Here is a 22,567-nt window from a genome sequence, read left to right on the forward strand (position 1 = left end):
TCTTTTTGTGCATTATATATCATAAATAAACGCTAGCAACAGGTGTCTAATAAGGCAGGTAAAGGGGATTCCATTTATTTTGCTTACAAAGCCCTCTAAAAACATCCAATAACCTCCATCAACATTTTATATACACCATGTGAGTATATATGTAATTTAGTAGCAAGCACTTTCATAATAATATGTAATATTTACCATACTTTGATCATTGCCGGAACATTTTGGCGGCACTTAGATTTTACCGAGCGCAACGTAATGTTCATTATTTTCCATTAACAAAAAACAACTACTATTAATCATGGCAAACTGAGAGCTTTAACAATGACTACCTTGGGATAAATGATGATTCAGAACCTTATATATTCGAGCCTTAACATAAGGAGGATAAGCCACAGGTTTTAGAAGCTGAGTGATAAGCAGATTCAGCCCCAGTGAAACACGAAGCATCATGTAGCACAATTGCTAAGTGCGAAACAAGAAATACAAATTACGAACATAATAAAACAATCACTTTATGTACAATGTCTGCTCTCACTGGATGCAGACTGATGGGATGATTGTATCTTTTAGCATAAGACTTTTCACATTTAGATGATGAATTGATCATAGTCCTCACTCCTCAGGTAAAACAAAAAGTGGGAGCAAACAAATGTCTGTGTGTTACTAAAGTTGTTCCTCGGCATGCGCTCTAATAACTACAATGTCAATAATACTTGGCTAATATGCAAGTCACAGCATTTAAATGGCGGTATGTTGGTGTTTTTTGGTTTCAAGAGGGCTTTATAGGCGGATTAAATAAATCTCATTTTTAGCCACCTCAGGCTAGCGTTTTTTGGGGGGATTTAGTATAAACAACAAAGAGAAACCTATGTGATTTTGTCTAACATAGGAATTGTGAATGATAGGTAAAATAAAAACACAAATGTTGATCTCTTTTTAGAATCGTATTTTATTGTATAATCATTGCTAATAATTACAGAAAACCCTGTATTTGTGTCTGCATTTGTTGAGGATCAGTATTTACTGTATAAACCCCTTTCCCCTTACATGTGTCCCACCCAGATGCAGCTGGAGGCCCATAATGAGGAAGGTATGGTGGTGTCCAACATGGTGGTGGCAGGGGTGGGCATCTGGATTGCCTTCAGCTCCAGTTCCACTTTGCGTCTCTTCCACACTGAGACCATGGAGCACCTGCAAGACATCAACATTGCAACACCTGTTCACAACATGCTGCCCGGTAAGATAACATTAATATTTCCAGTGCCCAGTCAGCATTATCAGGACTCAATCAGGACACAATGTGCTTGTTTCTCTCCGGCGTGAATTTGACAAACTCAGTTTTTCTGGTTCATGCAATAGTAGGACACATAGTTAGGTACACCTGCACAATTTAATAATATTCAATTAAATAGCATGGTACTCTCATGGAGGTATGAATAATACCAATATGTTTATTATAGTGCATGTAGTGTACTGGGATCTATAACTGCAGTGATATATATTTAGAGCTGTGTGTATGTTCACTTCTCATAACTGAGTAATGTGATTAAATGTTTCAAAACTTCTCTCTTGAGAACTGTTCATTAGACTGTTACCTTCATGATTGCCATAGTGATTCTCCCCCTGTTTGAACAGCTTGGAGAAGGTATGCCCTTCTCGATTGTTTTGGCCTGTCCATTAATGTCTCTAATATTTTTGAGAATCGTCATCTGAAATAGCTGACCACAAAATAGCGGCATTAGACAACCTATTTCTTCTCTAAAGTTGTATTATTTCATCACAGAGGGTCTGATTTACTAAAGGTTTGGGTGTACTAAAACAAGTGCAAACTTGATTTACCAAGCCAGTGCGCAGAGAATTGTGTCTCATAAATAAGCAAAATAGAGAGTGCAATAAATTTAGCATTTCTGTATTCATGTATGTACTTTATCAACACTGAAACTGTTTGGGGCCACTGTTGTGCGTGATTATTTCGTACATTTGAAATGTGCATGCAAACTACACAGTTAAGCACAAATGACTGTGAGAAAGGAGGCGATGACAGCGAATGGACAGATAATCCACCGTCCTAAGTGTGTGTGTCTGTTTAGTCATATACGGGGGAAGGAGACAGCACAACGGCGGAAGTACAAACCCAATGTATTTATCGAGTGATTTATGATTACGTAGCGTGTGTATGCTACTATGGGTTTGAATGTAAAACTATGTGCTGGAATTAACATATGAAAATACCGTAAGGGGTGTTGTCATGCGTGTTGAATGGTGGCGTTCAAATCCAAAGGGAGAAGGCAAAGAAGTTTTAGTGCAGGAGAGAGTGTCCATAGTCCAGGCAAAGTGGCAGGGAATCAGGAGGGCAATCAGGGTTCAGGGGAATATGGCAGCGGGAGCTGAGACAGGGACTGTGGAATAAAGGAGAGACGAAAGAGATCAAACACAAGGTACGAGGAAACAAGCACAGGAGAAAAACGCTGGTGAAAGTCAGAGACGTGAGGTTTACTGCAAGCAATGCAACGTTCCGACGAGGAGGAGTCAGCGTCGAGGCTCTTTATCCTGTCATCCGTAATCACTGCCAGGTGTTCTGATTGATGATTGTCTCTGATTGCGGCGGCATGTGGGTGCGGTCTGCGCAGCGCGTGTGGGGGCGTGTCTGGATGCGCTCAGAGTGGAGCTGCTGAGTGCTCCCGCAGAAGAGGGACAAACGGACTATGCATGTGCCGTAACAGTGTCAACATATTTGGACTGTGAGAATTTAAAAAAAATAGACATATCTATTCAGCAATATAATGTTATCATTGTACAGGTACTTGATGACTTAAAGGGGTCATATTATGATTTTGTTCCACATTTAAAACACTTTCTTGTGGTCTACATAACATGTAATGGTGGTTCTTTCGTCAAAATTTTGCATAGCTTACGTTTTACAGATTGTCTTCAAGACGCTTTCCTATCCTCTCTTCATGATGTGTCTTTTTGTGGGTGGTCGTTTTTACATGCCTCTACTTAAACTGCGTCTTCTCCCCAACAGTCATGTTGTAGTTTTAGCGCTTCCATATCAACCCCACTGAAAGATATAATTAGAATTATGCGCTACCTCGTAATATAATTGGCAACAGCCGAGGATGTATGTGCATGTACGTACGAGCCAGCCGGTCCCACAACAAGAGGATAGAGAAACATAAGAAATTTAGTGAATACAGTGTCGTAGTACAATGGCGGACTCGTGAAAGATCTTTTGGCGTATCTCTATCATATATGGAGAATCTGCTGATGTCATAATTGGGAAAACCATCTCAAATGGGGTGAATTACCAACGGCTCGTTTAAAGAAAATATGAAGGAACCAAAGATTTTTTTTTTGTAAATATGTTTGCAATTTGGCCAATGTATGATTTAAAATCTTCGGTACTAATGCAGATCTCAAATACACAAAAGCAGGTACCAATATGCAAGAAAAAATGGTTTTGCATAATAGGTAAGTCCTTATGTGAGACAATCACACATTTTTTTATGCATTCTAGCTTGTAGATAAATGCTAGCAAAAGTCACCTAAAATGGATGTAATGACCCCAAAGGGGACAAGCGGTAGAAAATGGATGGATGGATGACATTTGCTCTATTCAACCTATAAAGCGCTCTAAAAAACCTCCCTTAATGTTTTGTATACACGCTAGGCGTGTCCCGATACCAATAATTTAGTCCCAGTACTGGTACTAAAATGTATATCGATACTTTCCGATACATGTCTTACTTTTCCAAAAAAAGAGAACTATGAAAAACATCAATATTGTTAATATTATTTTACACTACATTAAACACTCACAGTCAAAGAACCACCTTACAAGTTTAAAATATAAATTAAAAGACATTAAACACATTGGGCTTTTGTTGTTGCACTCAAAGAACAAATGACAATTTTCCATATTACATATAACCTGCCATAATCAAGGATTAGGTTAAAATAGAACAGAAAGTTTTACTGGCATATAACTTTATTCATCATTTATGGTTCCCACTCCTGGTTTGTGCTTTTTAATGAAAATACAATTATTAATCGAGTACTTAAAAAAAAACTATGGATACATGCACACAGATAAGCCATGTAGCAGGTAAAACGCATTTATAAAAGACAAAACACAAATTGTAGGAATTTGTTACAAAATTTAGTAATTTCACTTACATTAGTTGACGTTAATTGGGCAATTTTAACTGTGCTAGTATTTGGCATCAATCCAAGCAGCTGTGTGCGCATCTACGTTACTACATGCGCACAGCAGGAGAGCTAGTTAATTTATTAGAGTAGTGTGTTTGTGAGAATGGGAAAGTGTTGGCTGAGTGATGTCAGTGAGTGAGCAAAGAGAGAGAGAGGTAGCGCGTGCAATGTGCAGTAAAAGGATGAACGGGTCCAGTCGTGTCTTGTAAAACTAATAATAAAGCAAGCAGATTGTCACGAATCAGTAGCCTCGTCATTCTGTTTCAAAAGCAGAGGTGAGCTTAGACCCATTGCGGGTAAAGTGAAGGGTGTCGCCCTGGAAGAAACGTCTGTCCTGTGCTCCTCGACTACGGTCTGCATGGGAGCCAAACAGATGGAAAGTTGAAACAACATTATTACTTGTCACTCTTTATAACTCCTCGTGCAGATGTGAATGTCCATTATTTAAATGTTTACCTAAGTTTGAAGCAAAGGTGGTAATACTAATCGCCACATTTGGCGAGACGTGTTTTACAGCAGCTGTTGTGAGAGTAGCATGCATGTGTGTGTGTGTGCGTGTGCTCCTTTAAGAACGGCAGTATGTGGGGTGAGTGGACAAGTACGGAGAGAGGTAGCGGTCATATGTACAGGAGTGTTAATAGCATGGTGCATGTCCGGTTGTGCCCTGTGGAAATTATAAATAAAGTGACCATGTTGCAACTAATCGACGGTCTCGTCATTCTAACCTAAGAGTGGAGTAAAGGTAAAGTGAAGGGTGTTACCCACGACAAGACATCGGCCCTGGAGAGAATGTCTCACCTGCGCTCCTCGACCACGGTCTGGGAACCGACAAGCAGGAAAGGTTTAAAACAGCATTTGCAGCGCGATGCTTCCCTGTTTAATGCGTCATCTTTATTGTTAGTTTTGAAGCCCAAAATACTTCCATATTGCACTTCACACACCCTCTTTATTAACCAATAGAATTACGTTTTTTTGCAATTCTTCACCACCACGATGTTATTGCTTGTATGCACGTTGTGTGTGCGTTTTGACACACTCAGCAACATGTGCCTCAGCGGCATTCAGATGAAAGAACAGTACCGGTACTTTTCGAAGGTAATATAGTACCGATTTCAATTGATTAGTACCGCAATACTTTATTAGGGCCGGTAGACCGTACAACTCTAATACACGCTGTAAGTATATATGTTATGTAGTTATTCATAATATCATGTAATATTTACGTATTTTGGTCTATTCAAACATGTAGCGGCGTATTACACCACATTGTTCGCTATTTCCATCAACAACAACACTATCAATCAATCAATCAATCAATCAATCAATGTTTATTTATATAGCCCTAAATCACAAGTATTTCAAAGGACTGCACAAGCCACTACGACATCACATACTACTAATCATGGCAGTCTTCATGAGAGACAACAAAGACTATTTTGGGAAAATTAGGATTCAGAAACCTATATTTTGGAGCCTTAATAAATGGAGGATGAGGATGAGCTACAAGTTTTAGAAGATCTGTCCTAAACAGGGCCAACCTTTGTAAAACACTAAGCATTGGGTAGCTTTATTGCTAAGGGCTAAACAAGAAATACAAACTACGAACATAATAAAATAAACACCGTACAATGTCGGCACTCACTAAGACATCAATTAATGGGACGTTCATAACTTTTTGTTTCGATTAAGAATTAATCCTAATCCTCCCGCAGGTAAAAAAAAATAAATAAATATAAAAGGTGACGCAAACGAGCGTCTTTTCATGTCCTTCTCACCATCCATCCATCCAGCTATCTTCTTCCGCTTATCCCAGGTCGGGTCACAGGGGCAACAGCCTAAGCAGGGAAGCCCAGACTTCCCTCTCCCCAGCCACTTCGTCCAGCTTTTCCCGGGGGATCCCGAGGCGTTCCCATGCGAGCCGGGAGACATAGTCTTCCCAACGTGTCCTGGGTCTTCCCCGTGGCCTCCTACCGGTTGGACGTGCCCTAAACACCTTCCTCAGGAGGCGTTCGGGTGGCATCCTGCCAGATGCCCTAACCACCTCATCTGGCTCCTCTCGATGTGGAGGAGCAGCGGCTTTACTTTGAGCTCCCCCCGGATGGCAGAGCTTCTCACCCTATCTCTAAGGGAGAGAGCCCCGCTACCCAACGGAGGAAACTCATTTCGGCTGCTTGTACCCGTGATATTGTCCTTTTGGTCATAAGCCAAAGCTCATGACCAGAGGTGAGGATGGGAACGTAGATCGTCAGGTAAATTGAGAGCTTTGCCTTTCGGCTCAGCTCCTTCTTCACCACAACCTTCTCACCATGTAAATTTAATGGGTGGTATAGCTCGGTTGGTAGAGCGGCCGTGCCAGCAACTTGAGGGTTGCAGGTTCGATCCCCGCTTCCGCCATCCTACTCACTGCCGTTGTGTCCTTGGGCAAGACACTTTACCCGCCTGCTCCCAGTGCCACCCACACTGGTTTAAATGTAAAAATTAGTTATTGGGTTTCACTATGTAAAGCGCTTTGAGTCACTAGAGAAAAAGTGCTATATAATATAATTCACTTCACTTCACAATGTCCAAGTTGACCAACTTCTCAGTTTATAGCAACAACGTTCTACTATACACTTATAATCTCAAACTAACGTTTACAGACTTTGAGGCGATGCGGCAGCAGCTCAATATGTCAATAGCTGCATAAGCAAGTTACCTCCCTGTGATCATGGTGTCGCTAAAAGTAGTTGCATTCTGCAGTCTGCATTAGCACAATGTTGCTATTACTTGGTTATATATGCAGGTCACTAGATTTAAATGGAGTATTGTTGACGTTTTTAGACGTTTTTTTAGAGAGCTTTATGGACGCAATAGACTGCTCCCATTCGCTGCATTGCTAGCCACTTCGTACTTGCCGTATTTAACAAATTACAATGCATAAGTTCTATTGACCGATTGTCCAACATAGGGATTGTGAATGATAAGGTAAATGATGAATGATAAATGGGTTGTACTTGTAAAGCGCTTTTCTACCTTCAAGGTACTCAAAGCGCTTTGACACTACTTCCACATTTACCCATTCACACACACATTCACACACTGATGGAGGGAGCTGCCATGCAAGGCGCAAACCTGCAGGAGCAAGGGTGAAGTGTCTTGGTCAGGACACAACGGACGTGACAAGGTTGGTACTAGGTGGGGATTGAACCAGGGACCCTCGGGTTGAGCACGGCCACTCTTCCATTGCGCCACGCCGTCCCCATATCCACAGCAGGTCTCCAAGGTGAACAGCTTCCAGCATGTTAGATCAAGATAGGTAAAATAAAAAAATAAAAAGTGCAGTTCCCCAGATTCCAACCAATTCAATTGATTCGTTTTAGTGTATGTGAAAACACTTCTTAAATTATGCATTTTAATGCATTCTTGCAAGCATTTCTGGATTTTTCCTGATGCACCATTACCTTCCAGAGCGCGCCTGCGGCGTTCTAAAAAGCCATTCTATTGTTGATATAGAACTTCTACTTCTATCAACCAGAAAAGGTGGTGATTAATGCATGTTCCACAACATAACAAACGAGCACAGGTTGGACTTATGATGTAATTCAGTGGTCCCCAACCTTTTGTAGCTGCGGACCGGTCAACGCTTGATAATTTGTCCTGAGGCCCGACGGGAAGGGGGGGGATTCTTTTTTTTTTCTTTTTTTTTTTTCTTTATCATGAAAAAGGGAGGTTTTTGTCATGAAAAATTGAATTTTTTTTGGGTTGGTGCACTAATTGTAAGTGTATATTGTGTTTTTTATGTTGATTTAATAAAAAAAATAAAAAATAATAATAAAAAATTATTCTGCGGCCCGGTACCAATCGAGCCGCGGCCCGGTACCGGTGGTTGGGGACCACTGATGTAATAGATGTGGAGAGAAATGAGTGTTTCTTTGGGCATAGTAAGAAGTGTACGCAACATCCTCTTTCAAAAAGGGCAGTGTATACCCCTTTTGCACTTGTTATCAGTTGTACACAGTCATAATCGATCACCCTTAACGCACCCACTAATATTTCACAAAATGTTATGGTTTGCACATGCTGTTTATTGTCTTACATTTGCATCACAGTAAATCAGGCCCATAGAGTACAGTTATTCATGGACAATTACTACCTCATGTTTGCCTCGCTTAGTGCGAATCTGAAATTACACGTCAGTGAAGGTGACTCCTGTCATCTCAGGTTTGTCGTACACCCCTTTCAGTCCAAACACTGAACCAGTAACCTTTCATTTGGTCTCTATTCTTAGTGACGCACCAAAAACATTTGACCTCACAGGGCCTGTTTTTAAAGTTACCTCAAAAGAAAGTCTGACCTAAGTAATAGGATAGAAACAATTATTTTTTTCTGTAAAATGTGGCACTGTTCTAATGGAGAGCGCCAACTAGTTGGTGGACTTTCCGTTCTGGATATCTTCGGCAATTTCTGTAGATTCTACGTGATTGTAGTAACGCTTCTGCACTCTGACCATGTTGCTGGATCAGTCATAGTGGAAATACGCAAAAATTGGAAAGAGATGTGCTGTTTATCATTTACAATTCAAGACAAGAATACGTACGTTTGGTTTTTTTTTATTGATTTGAAATTGTAAATAGTTAAATTGAGTCAACAAATCGAGGGTCTTCTATTGCGCCCATTATAACCTCCTAACACAACGTCACTGATAATGTGACTGGCTTCCTTATCTCTCTAACGGCTTGGGAATCGGAGTGAGAATGATACTGTTTTGATCATATCTATTTATCAGCAAACTTTGAAAGTCTTGTTGGTATCATAAATTAGATACATATGATAATAGCTTTGATATAGACGCAACTTGTTTTTCCACTCTACTGGAACTTTAAAGACGTAAGTAAATGTTTAAAATGGTGTACAAACCCCGTTTCCATATGAGTTGGGAAACTGTGTTGGGTGTAAATTTATACGGAATACAATGATTTGCAAATCCTTTTCAACCCATATTCAATTGAATGCACTACAAAGACAAGATATTTGATGTTGAAACTCATAAACTTTGTTTTTTTTTTGCAAATAATAACTAACTTATAATTTCATGGCTGCAACACGTGCAAAAGTAGTTAGGAAAGGGCATGTTCACCACTGTGTTACATCACCTTTTGTTTTAACAACACTCAATGAACGTTTGGGAACTGAGGAAACTAATTGTTGAAGCTTTGAAAGTGGAATTCTTTCCCATTCTTGTTCTATGTAGAACTTTAGTCGTTCAACAGTCCGGAGTCTCCGCTGTCTTATTTTACGCTTCATAATGCGACACACATTTTCGATGGAAGACAGGTCTGGATTGCAGGCGGGCCAGGAAAGTACCCGCACTCTTTTTTTAAGAAGCCACGCTGTTGTAACACGTGCTGAATGTCGCTTGGCATTGTCTTGCTGAAATAAGCAGGGGCGTCCATGAAAGAGACGGCACTTAGATGGCAGCATATGTTGTTCCAAAACCTGTATGTACCTTTCAGCATAAATGGTGCCTTCACAGATGTGTAAGTTAACCATGCCTTACGCATTAATGCACCCCCATACCATCACAGATGCTGGCTTTTGAACTTTGCGTCGATAACAGTCTGGATGGTTCGCTTCCCCTTTGCGAATATTTCCAAAAACAATTTGAAACGTGGACTTGTCAGACCACAGAACACTTTTCCACTTTGCATCAGTCCATCTTAGATGATCTCAGGCCCAAAGAAGCCGGTGGCGTTTCTGGATGTTGTTGATAAATGGCTTTCGCTTTGCATAGTAGAGCTTTAACTTGCACATACAAATGTGGCAACAAACTGTAGTGACAGTGGTTTTCTGAATTGTTCCTGAGCCCATGTGGTGACATCCTTTAGAGATTGATGTCGGTTTTTGATACAGTGCAGTCTGAGGGATTGAAAGTCACGGTCATTCAATGTTGGTTTCCGGCCAACATTGAGTGGAGTGATTTCTCCAGATTCTCTGAACCTTTTATTGATATTATGGACGGTAGATGTTGAAATCCCTAAATTTCTTGCAATTGCACTTTGAGAAATATTGTTCTTAAACTGTTTCACTATTTGCTCACGCAGTTGTGGACAAAAGGGGTGTACCTCGCCCCATCCTTTCTTGTGAAAGACTGAGCATTTTTTGGTAAGCTGTTTTTATACCCAATCATGGCACCCTCCTGTTCCAAATTAGCCTGCACACCTGTGGGATGTGGGCTTCACGTGGGCAGAGGGGTTAGTGTGTCTGCCTCACAAGTAGTCTGGGATTCAATCCCGGGCTCGGGATCTTTCGGTGTGGAGTTTGCATGTTCTACCCGTGACTGTGTGGGTTCCCTCCGGGTACTGCGGCTTCCTCCCACTTCCAAAAACATGCACCTGGGGATAGGTTGATTGGCAACACTAAATTGGCCCTAATGTGTGAATGTGAGTGTGAATGTTGTCTGTCTATCTGTGTTGTACCTGCGATGAGGTGGCGACTTGTCCAGGGTGTACCCTGCCTTCCACCCGATTGTAGCTGAGATAGGCGCAAGCGCCCCCCGCAACCCCAAAAGGGAATAAGCGGTAGAAAATGGATGGATGGATATGGAAACGGGGTTTGTATAAAGTACCATATCATGAGTTTTGTTTATCCCTGGTTTAATTTGTATATACCACTCCCAGATCTTCTGAACTGTCGGGTAGGAGAACTTCATAAGAATTAATCGAGATCTTTTGATGTTGTCACGTCATAAAGTAAAGAAGTCCATGTATGACAACCTAAAGGGGATGTTTCCAACATTTACACATATGCCAAGAGGGTGTCAACTTTCCAATGTATTTTACACAGAATACCCTGCCCTCTTATGGCTTCTAGTGCATAGTGATGTAATTACCCATGTATGTGACACATGCACGCCCATTAGCTTTAGGTGTTGTTAGCTATTAATAGCAATTTGAATAGCTAGCGTTAGCTGTCATTGAATGTGTATTCTATGATAACAATAACATGACTGCAAATTGTTCATTGCTTCTCTTGAACTGTTTTTGTACGTGTCCATGCACTCCCTGCATGTATGTGTTGACGGGACCGGCTGAGTGACCGCCTTAATCACCAATAAATTTATTCGGCCAGTAAAATTGTGTATTTCATATACTATGTAACTGTGAAAAATATAGACAATTGTCAAACAAATGTGTTCTGTTAAACCACTAATAAGCTAGCCGGTGGTGTTCTTGTTATATTTTTTGTTTTGAAAAATGTTACTGTGAAGAAGTTGCAAACAGCACCTTTAAAGGCCTACTGAAACCCACTACTACTGACCACGCAGTCTGATAGTTTATATATCAATGATGGAATATTAACATTGCAACTAATGCCAATACGGCCTTTTTAGTTTACTAAATTGCAATTTTAAATTTCCCGCGAGTTTCTTGTTGAAAACGTCGCAGAATGATGACGTGTACGCGTGACGTCACGGACTGTCAGGAAATATTAGCGCTGCACCACTCGCACCTAAAAGTCGTCTGCTTTAACCGCATAATTACACAGTATTTTGGACATCTGTGTTGTTGAATCTTTTGCAATGTGTTCATTTAATAATGGAGACTATAAAAAACAATGCTGTTGGTGGAAAGCGGTGGATTGCAGCTGTCTTTAGCACCGAGACACAGCCGGTGTTTCTTTGTTTGTTGTGAAGCGGAGCGGTCAAGCGAACATGTTTTCTCTACGTCAACCAGCATGTTTTTGGATGGGGAAATTGTGATATATATCTTACCGGAGAAATCATTGGATTATCCGTCGTCCTGCAGCAGCTGTTTAAAAGGCAGCTGTGAGCTTGGCTTCTCGGCTTCTCTCTGAGACACTTCGTGTTCACCGCAGCCATCTGACCTTGAGGTATGTCTTTACAATCTTTAAAATCTCACTAAAACACTATTAAAACAATAAGCAGATAAGGGATCTTCCAGAATTATTCTAGTAAATGTGTCTAATTACATCTGAAACGCTCACACTGCCGCCGCCCAGTCGCTTTTTTTTTTTTTTTCTACTACACTATCAATATCCTAATTCACAAATCTTTCATCCTCGCTCAAATTAATGGGGAAATTGTCGCTTTCTCGTTCCGAATTGCTCTTATTGCTGGTGGTAAAATGTGAATATGTGTGGAGCCCTGCAACTCGTGACGTCACGCGCACATACTTCCGGTAAAGGCAGGGCTTTTCTATTAGCGACCAAAAGTTGCGAACTTTATAGTCGATGTTCTCTACTAAATCTTTTCAGCAAAAATATGTCAATATCGCGAAATGATCAAGTATGACGCATAGAATGGACCTGTTATTCCCAGTTAAATAAGAAAATCTCATTTCAGTAGGCCTTTAGGGGTTGTCTAGTGGTAACCTGGGCTTCACGGTGGCAGAGAGGTTAGTGCGTCTCCCTCACAATACGAAGGTCCTGCAGTCCTGGGTTCAAATCCAGGCTTGGGATCTTTCTGTGTGGAGTTTGCATGTTCTCCCCGTGAATGCGTGGGTTCCCTCCGGGTACTCCGGCTTCCTCCCACTTCCAAAGACATGCACCTGGGGATAGGTTGATTGGCAACACTAAATTGGCCCTAGTGTGTGAATGTGAGTATGAATGTTGTCTGTCTATCTGTGTTGGCCCTGCGATGAGGTGGCGACTTGTCCAGGGTGCACCCTGCCTTCCGCCCGATTGTAGCTGAGATAGGCGCCAGCGCCCCCCGCAACCCCGAAAGGGAATAAGCGGTAAAAAATGGATGGATGGATAGTGGTAACCTGTGACTGCTGCTCGGTACCATTTGTCGCTTTTTCTTGGAAATGTCTAAAAACCTGCTTCACTGTCACTGCTCCTCTGATATTGCAATTTCACTGATAGTTGTTTTGTCAACAAAACACAGCTCAATACAAAATTATCCAATATTCTTCTTATTTCATCATATCCATTATCTAATTCCTCTCCTAATTGCTGATAAACATTAGCCAACAGAGATTAAGAGTGTTTGTCTCCCTGCTGCTACGAGCTGGAGTCTACCTTTGACCCCTGACCAATTGCGACAGTGTAGGTTTGGACAAGGAGGAGACTACGGAATTGAGCGTTTTGGCCAAGAGGAGACGAACGGATTTAACCTGTATAGAATTTGAGATTCATGGATTTTTTTCCTAAAAAAACAGGGCTGTCAAATATTATGCATTAGCTCACGCGATTAATCACAAAAAACATCAAATTAATTAAAAGAAAATGCATACACCAGAGCAAAGATGAGTGAGAAGAATTTAAATGGTCGATTTCACTTTAAAATGCACCCTGATTAATCCAAATTCTAAAGTGTGATAAATCTGAAAAAAAAAAACTAATCGTTGGAGAGCACTAAAAAAATGTACTACAGTTCCTCACTACATTATTCAATAAAATTTTAAAAGTCTACTGAAATGAGCAAAATAGGGCCCTTGAATGTATTGTTGCTTTGGTAGCAGCCTGTCTTGAAAAAATTGTCAGAAGTATAAAAAACATATGCATGGATATAAACTACTCTGTAGATATTGTACTATAAAACCCCAGTATATTATCAATTAATATGAGCATTTGAGTCCCTTCTTTTAGGAGCAATTCACCTTCCTTATGTCGTATACCTTAATGGCTCTCCTTCGTTCTGTGCTTATGTAAGCCATCCCACACAGTCACTATAATAAAAGGTTGTACTTTCGAATGTGGGAAGCAACTATGATAGATGTCGGTACTCCCCCCAGCCTGTGTTTTTGTCATTTGTATCTCCGCTTACTGTCTTACTGTTGTCGTCACAGTGCTGGAAGAGGAGAGGACAGTTTGCCGTAATTGTATTGCTGACCACGATCACGGCACATCAAATTAAACTTCAGCACGGCTAACGTCCTGTTCTGAAGTCAACCGAAAAAGCCTGCTGCTGCTTTGGCTCTTGTAGTCCGCTGTGTTACATCAGCCTTCACCCAAAAACACACATCCTGAAAGAATTAGAGGAGATTACACGTGTTTGTGATGCAACTGAGGAACATCAAGTAATGTTTTATCACACATTATATGTCTAATTATGTTGACAAGTTATTAGAACCTTGAATGGTTACCCTTAATTCCCCGCCCTCAGCATCAGCACCAGTTGTGTCACTGGGCCAGTTCGCTGGATGGTAGCACAATCTGCCTCAAAGAAGTTGGCAGTTTCCTGGGGCTCGCTTTGCACATCTGGCATTCCTTTTACCTTAAGCAGCATTTATTAGGACATGAATGTAATATCACAAGCCATAAAGTGCCGAGTTTTGTAAGATTGGTATGCAGTGCTCTGGTGGGAGGTTCATATCCAACTGCTAAAAAACGACCTTCCCATACCTATGACTGCAAAGAAAACAGATCACTTAACTATAGTGGGATTTATATTTCTGAAGAAAAAAAGTCAGTTTACTTGAAGCAATGCTCCCGTGTACACCTGATACAGTGGTGACCTCCCAGTGATAGCCAGTGTTTAGAGTTACAAGTGGTAGGCCTCTCCTTCAGACAGATGTGAATGATAAAAGCAGTCTGCAATGTGTTGGCTAATAAGTTCCATCGAACTTCAGCGGAAGCTGGTTCTGTGACAGACTGTACCACACATCAGAGCTTTGCTCCTCTGGGTTTATTCTTATCTCCACTTTTCCAGAATGCTTTGCAGAGGATTTATCACCACAAGCCACTCCAGCAGACCAGAATGAGACGTAGAAATGTGCTGCCTGTGCATCAACTGGTATAATTAGAGTACTTTAGGGATTGCTGCAAGAAAAAGAGGAATGGGTCCTTGATATGCAGTCCTATTTTTTTCGACGTGTAAATTTAGCATGAGCCTTTAAATTTAAGCACCCCAAGAGTTGTACGAAGTGCAAACTAAAATGAAAAATATGACTCAAAAGCTTGCAAAAACACTTTGAAGTTGAACTAACGCTATCAAGTGTAGTCTTTTGGACCTCTGTTTAGCAATCTAGATAAAAAAATATTTTTTTTTGTTAAGATTTTTGAGTTCTGGTGATGGCAAAAAAAAGTGACGACAACCGTAGAACTGACTTATCAGTTAAATCCAATCCAATCCATTTTATTTATATAGCACATTTAAACAACAAGAACACTTCAAAAGTGCTGCACAGCCATGTTAAAAACAATATTAAAAAACAATATTATGCTCCACCAATGACTGAATAAAAACAAAAAAATAAATATAAAACCAATATAAAAAACAATACAAAAAAAATTTGATTAAAAACTATTTTAAAGGGTAAAATCAATTAAAACAGTAAAATAGAAATCAAAGTGTATAAAAAACAGAGAACAACAGAGGACCACACAACTCACGTAGTGTTAAAAGCCAAAGAATAAAAGTGGGTCTTAAGACGAGACTTAAAACACTCCACTGGGGAAGCAGTTTGAACATGGAGGGGCAGAGTGTTCCAGAGCTTAGGGCCGACCACAGAGAAGGCCCTGTCTCCCCTGGTCTTAAGTCTGGTCTTGGGCACCACGAGCTGGAACTGGCTCTCGGACCTCAGAGCGCGCGCAGGAGTGTAAATTTGGATGAGGTCCGAGATATACTGAGGTGCCAGTCCATGTAAAGATTTAAAAACAAACAGCAATGTTTTAAAATCAATTCTAAAATGAATAGTAACATTATTTCTATTTGTGCCAGACATAGCCTTATTCAGTGCACGTTAACACATTGTACTTATTTTACCAATGTCCGACTAGCTAAGATGTATGACATGATATCTAAATTATTTGTTCAGTGTCAACAGTCTCCAGCTGACTTGATATCTATGTTTTGTGCAGCTATTGGACATACATGTTTGATACTTTGTCTTTGGTAATTTGTGAAAAGATAGAACCAAATCCTCTAAGTATACAACTTGGGGTAGCCCCTCAGTCATCTTCCTTCAACAAATTCAAAAAAGCATCATGTAGCATTCACTACTTTGTTGGCTAGAAGACTCATTGTGTTATATTGGAAAGCAACAACGCCTCCCCGCTTTAGCCACTGGATTAGAGATACAGGTGAAACTCCAAAAACTGGAATGATATTTAAAGGTTCCTTTAAACCAGCAATTAGATTTGCAAGTGTTAATCTGATATATAAAATAAATTCATAATATGCATCTCAAAATACTTACAACCTTTTTTTGATATCATTTTGAATGGTTGACAGTTTATGTAAACTTCTTATTTCACACATTAGTTTCACATTTGAAGTTGATCTGCTGAAATGAATGGACGTTTGCAGGATATAACATTTTTGTTATATCTGGATTAAAATTCCATGTGTATAACTAATGAGCTTTATCTACTCATAACTTTTTGGGGGCAATCGTGTGGCTCTGAGTATAGTTGTCTGTGGCTTTATGATAACAGATTTACCCATACTTATTTGACTAAATGATAAATGGGTTGTACTTGTATAGCCCTTTTCTACCTTCAAGGTACTCAAAGCGCTTTGACACTACTTCCACATTTACCCATTCACACACACATTCACACACTGATGGAGGGAGCTGCCATGCAAGGCGCTAACCAGCACCCATCAGGAGCAAGGGTGAAGTGTCTTGCTCAGGACACAACGGACGTGAAGAGGTTGGTACTAGGTGGGGATTGAACCAGGGACCCTCGGGTTGCGCCCGGCCACTCTTCCACTGCGCCACGCCGTCCCTATTTAGTGTTTTCTTCTTTGTGTGCATCTTGCTTGGAGGTAAAAAAAAAATACATGTATATATTTGATATGTTGTTTTACTTCTGGAAATTGTAAACGCTTTAAAACTCAGTTAAACATTTTTTATTTATTTCATTATTTAATAAATTAATCCATAATCATTAATTCCGCCCGATTGTAGCTGAGCTAGGCACCAGCACCCCCCGCGACCCCAAAAAGGGAATAAGCGGTGGGAAATGGATGGATGGATTATATTTAATTTAGTTAATCCATCTGCAGTGCAGAATGAGTCAAAAAATCCCTGAAACGTATCTGGCAGCACATTGTGGGCAGGTTGTCCAAGTAGTGTTACTGTAGTGCAGACCTGGGTAATATAAAGCCCGGGGGCCACATGCAGCCCGTTAGGCTTTTTAATCTGGCCCACCGGACATTCCCAAATAATTGTTTTAGATTTTTAAGATGGAAACTGTAGCTGCCATTATGGGTTAGGGTTAGTGATGTTTTCAAATTTACGTAAATCTTGAACTATACAATATTTCAATGATTGGAATCTGATCTTTTGCATGATATACTAGTTACTATGGTAATCTAAGTCACAACATCTCACACGAGGTACCAAGCAGTGTGGGTGTGGAGCGTTTCTACTTAGTGTTTCTAGAACGGCCAGCCTGAAATGCGGGGGTTTTTTTTCTCGTTTTTTCGCGTTTAAATTTTGCTGCTTGTTGCATTTTTGTTGCATTTCGCTTGACTATAAAATATGTCGATCGAGAAGGGGTGTGGCGTTCATACGTTGTCAATATTCAGTGTTTTATCGTTCATGGTTGATATTGTAAATCCCACATTCTTTATTTTCATGTACATTCCTGGGTGTCTCATTCAGTAAAAAAGCTTTAAATTCCATTCTGTTTTTTAAGGCAGGCCATTATAATGTTTTTAGCATTCAATCAGACATTATTGTGAGGTTTTGTACTAGTGTTCCTAAACATCAGATATACCGGCCCCCAGGCACACTTTTTTTCTCTAAATTTGGCCCCCAAGTGAAAATAATTGCCCAGGCCAGCTGTAGTGCATACACAAATGGGCAAATGATGTAGTAGTGACTTACGGCAAAAGCACAAATACAGTGTAAACGGTACATTGGCTCTTTCAATGGGAAATGTCAGGACAAAAGCCATAACGGAACAGTCGACTGACAAAGTATTATTAATGTCTACATTAATGTGGAGAAATGTTTATTTAGAAAAGCATGCATGGTTTTGTTAACATGAATATGGTGTAAAGGTGTTTAATAAACACGCTTAGTATATACAGTATATATTCAGTTCTTTCCTAAATCTCTGCTTATGCAAAACAAAACACGATTAATAAAGATTAAAAGAAAATATTTATTGTGGTAATCAAAATGAATTCTCAGCAAACCTGATTATTCTTATTAAAAATGTTTAATTGTTTGACTTTTGTGGTGTGAATACATTAAGAGAATATTACGTATATGTTAAAATCATATCGCACCGCTACACAGTTGGTAATGATTTTGTAATGGCGAAAGTTTCAAAGTATCTAGTATTCATATATCAGTATTTCCTAAGAAGACATTTAGTCTAAATACTTTTTTTTTTTTTAAAGTGGAGCCAGTCAACTTTTAAATATGCAGTCTGTTCTGAAATTGTAATTATCATGTTGACATTATTATTTTACCTCAAGGGAATTATTTCTGAAATTATGTTTGTATAAAGAACATATTAGGGGTATCAGAAAAATGGGCCGTCATTTTTTGTGTGATTGTTTGGCACTTTGAATTTGTCCTTCTCATGTTCATACATGTTGGAACAATTTTAGCCTACTAAACCCTTTCATTTCTGTCTGGAGGTTCTTGACATTGCAGTTGAAGCACTTTGACACAATATCCTATAATAGCAGTCATTTTCACAGCCAATACTTTCTAATAATTCAGTGCAGTTCATATAAGAGTTGCTATAGTGCATATAATTGCAAATGACGATTTGCCTTACTGAAGTCTGAATGTTTGTAGGAAAGCTTGCACTTTGATGGTGGCAGTCTGGCTGCTGTGTTAGGGTGTAGCAGGCCGTCTTTGTCTGCTGCTTTTTGACCTAAATAGGCAGCCATGCATGGTTTAATGGGAGATCAACATCGAGGGAGTCAATAAATAATACCTACAGCTTGTCATTTACAATACCATTGTGTCATTACTGACATCATTTACAATGCTGGTGTTTCTGAGCGATCTGCAGGAAGTCTGCATAGGACTTTGTAATATAGGGATTTTCAGGGTTTTGTGTAGATCAGACGCTGTAGTTTAGTTCAGCTCACTGTGGAAAACGTGTTTAAGGTACTTTAAGACAGTAAAGAGACCACAATAATGCAATGTATCCATCGTTTAGTTGTGACTTGTAATTGCAAAATAAATTTTATATTCTAATAATTCCATTCCTGTTTTTTCATTGAAATTATTATTTTCTGATAAACAGACTGAAGTGTGTCCAGTTTCATCGTTTGTTGTCAGTGCCACAATGAAAAGAGTTCCAAAAAATTTCCCAATTTATTCAAATCACTTAACCTATAAAGTCAAATAATTGTCTTTGAAATGTAATCAAATGTTACGGTCTGTGTCGGTCATTGTTGGTCTGGACCCCAGGATGCAAAGACAACAGGCAAAGTGAAGGTAAAAACCATTTTATTGGGTTAAGCACAACAAAATAGTGCAGCAGGGAAGTGCACCAAAGGAACTCGACACGGAAAGCATAGGGAAAGCCATGCTGCATGACAAGTTACAAAGCAAAATGATCCAGCCCAGTCCAGTGGACATGGTTGGCATAAAAAGCATCCTAATTGGCAACCAGGGACAGGTGGGCCCTGATTGCCTGACAGCCTTCCAAGCTGTATTTTTTTTATCCTGTTTATATGTTTTGAAAATATGTTTTATTTTTTGACATATGAAAAATATTGCTTAAAACCTTTATGTAATGTAAATAAATGTGATTGTGACACTTTCACCCTGAGAAGAGATTCAATTTCCATTATTATAATAAAAGATTGACCAGCGTTTTCAACCTTGGTGGTCTTACTGTGGAGACAATACCTAACTAAAACCAAACTGTACTGCTTGGTGGGAACAAGGCTACTGGCTCCCCGATTAAAAAGTGAAAACGTAAAAAAGTAGACATAGGTCACATCTTGAGCTTAAAGTTGAGCTAACTTAAAGGAACCCCAGGCAGAAAGATTGACCACAGGGTGCTGTTTATTCATATTGTGACTACATGGCTGCTATAGTGTATTATTGTAATGTGTGAGATTTACTCCCTCCTGCTGTTGCTTGTCGGGGCTAAGTGCGGATCAAAGTGGTGCTCTGCTGTAGGATCAAGGCCCGTGTGGATGTTCACTCTGGATTTATTTTAGTTCACCCTCTGGGTGGGGAGCTCCAACTATTATGAAAGGGGGAAATTGAGCAAGGCAGTGTGTTTTTCTGCTCGTGCGGGCCCTCATCAGAAGCACATGTGGCCAGGATTGTCTGTCCTTATTTAACTGGTCTTTAGAGACATGAGTGTCTACCTGGCTGCCTATCTAGTGCTGGGTGTGCCTCATGTAATGTGTGCAAAGGAATTGGCAGTCATATTTTCCAAAGCCCAAGAGGATTTTAAATCAAGCAGTTAGAACCATAGTGGCTCACAGAACCTTGCCCCCCACATTGCTCTAGTTTTTTTCCTTAGGATCATAAGGACAGATGGTAAAAATGTCTGTATAGATATTTGTAGAGATGACAAAGCTCATATCTGGAGTCAAATTCCACTCACACAATCTGTCAACAGGCCAGATTTTATTGCTTTGCTATATGAAAGGTGCTCTACCATGAATTGATTAACGTGGACTCCGACTTAAACAAGTTGAAAAACTTATTCAGGTGTTACAATTTAGTGGTCAATTGTACGGAATATGTACTGAACTGTACAATCTACTAATAAAAGTATCAATCAATCAATCAAACTCTTAACTTAAGTCTCTTGACTTTTAGTGTGCAAAGTTGTGTCACGGACATTCGTGACTAAGATGGACGCGGACAAGTCACATTGTCCTCGTACAGCAACCGCAAGCTTTCATGAATAGAAACGGTGCTCATTGCTTAATTACAGCGTTACGCTTCAGTCATTCTGTTATGTAACACTGCTGTGTTTGTTTGTGTAACTCTTTGCAATCCATAACGGCGCAATTCAAGGCTTGAAAGGAGCTACTGTATGTTTTATTCCGGTTCTTGTTAGCGTTGCCTTGGAGACGAGAACCTCATCACTGCAGAAACATTCCACAAGATGCACCTCCCTAATGCAACATTTTACTGTAGCTTGCTTTTCCATGGACAATCTTGAAACAGCACATGGATTAAAGCATGGGTCCTTACGTTTGTCCAGGGGCCATGATACAAATCTAGTATTTTATTAAAAACAATATGGGCTTCACGGTGGCAGAGGGGTTAGTGCGTCTGCCTCACAATACGAAGGTCCTGCAGTCCTGGGTTCAAATCCAGGCTCGGGATCTTTCTGTGTGGAGTTTGTATGTTCTCCCCGTGAATGCGTGGGTTCCCTCCGGGTACTCCGGCTTCCTCCCACTTCCAAAGACATGCACCTGGGGATAGGTTGATTGGCAACACTAAATTGGCCCTAGTGTGTGAATGTGAGTGTGAATCTTGTCTGTCTATCTGTGTTGGCCCTGCGATGAGGTGGCGACTTGTCCAGGGTGTACCCTGCCTTCCGCCCGATTGTAGCTGAGATAGGCGCCAGCGCCCCCCGCGACCCCGAAAGGGAATAAGCGGTAGAAAATGGATGGATGGATGCACAGCGTACGACTTGACTAGAATTTGAACCATGACCACCTTGGTCAGAAACCATTGAGCTATCCAGCCACTCAAATTGTATCTCCTCCATTAATGAGCAGTTTTCTGTAAAACGGTATGATTTCATTATGTGGGTGATGTTTGACACTCCAAATTAAAACGTTGGCAGGCCGTTTGAACACTCCCTGACCTAACCTACTCAGTGGCCTAGTGGTTAGAGTGTTTGCCCTGAGATCGGTAGGTTGGGAGTTCAAACCCCTGCCGAGTCATACCAAAGACTATAAAAAAATGGGACCCATTGCCTCCCTGCTTGGCACTCAGCATCAAGGGTTGGAATTGGGGTTTAAATCACCATAAATGATTCCGGGGCGTGGCACCGCTGCTGCCCGCTGCCCGCTGCTCCCCTCACTTCCCAGGGGGTGATCAAGGGGAGGGGTCAAATGCAGAGGACAAATTTCACCACATCTAGTGTGTGTGACAATCATTGGTACTTTAACTTTAACTTTAAAGTAAAAATGCACACTGGCCCTGGTCTCAAAATCTCTATTACAGTTCATTCAAATGGTGTTTGATGGGCGTCATACTTTTATTGTGTTGTCCCTCTTACAGGTAGCCAAAGAGTGTCAGTGAGCAGTTTGTTGGTTTGCCATGGTATGCTGCTCGTTGGAACCAATCTGGGTGTGACCGTGGCACTCTCGGTCCCTAGACTACAGGGAATCCCCAAGGTCACAGGTAACACACCTCCAGAAAATATGTGTATTTCAACAGTAGGCTCTATTCTCATGCACCTGGGGATAGGTTGATTGGCAACACTAAATTGGCCCTAGTGTGTGAATGTGAGT

At 40.5% G+C, this 22,567-nt stretch overlaps 1 protein-coding gene across 6 annotated transcripts in view; it reads left to right on the forward strand.

Moving 5' to 3' along the window:
• The window catches only part of arhgef10 (Rho guanine nucleotide exchange factor (GEF) 10), a 140,332-nt gene that overhangs the window by 112,307 nt on the left and 5,458 nt on the right, over window positions 1–22,567 (forward strand). For all 6 annotated transcript variants that reach the window (XM_061895459.1, XM_061895464.1, XM_061895461.1 and 3 more), the window contains 2 exons: window positions 1,063–1,237; window positions 22,335–22,457. In XM_061895459.1, coding sequence (XP_061751443.1) covers window positions 1,063–1,237; window positions 22,335–22,457 — 298 coding nt within the window. The remainder of the gene's footprint in view (window positions 1–1,062; window positions 1,238–22,334; window positions 22,458–22,567) is intronic.

Source organism: Nerophis ophidion, linkage group LG03, assembly GCF_033978795.1.
Source record: "Nerophis ophidion isolate RoL-2023_Sa linkage group LG03, RoL_Noph_v1.0, whole genome shotgun sequence".
Lineage (NCBI taxonomy): Eukaryota > Metazoa > Chordata > Actinopteri > Syngnathiformes > Syngnathidae > Nerophis > Nerophis ophidion.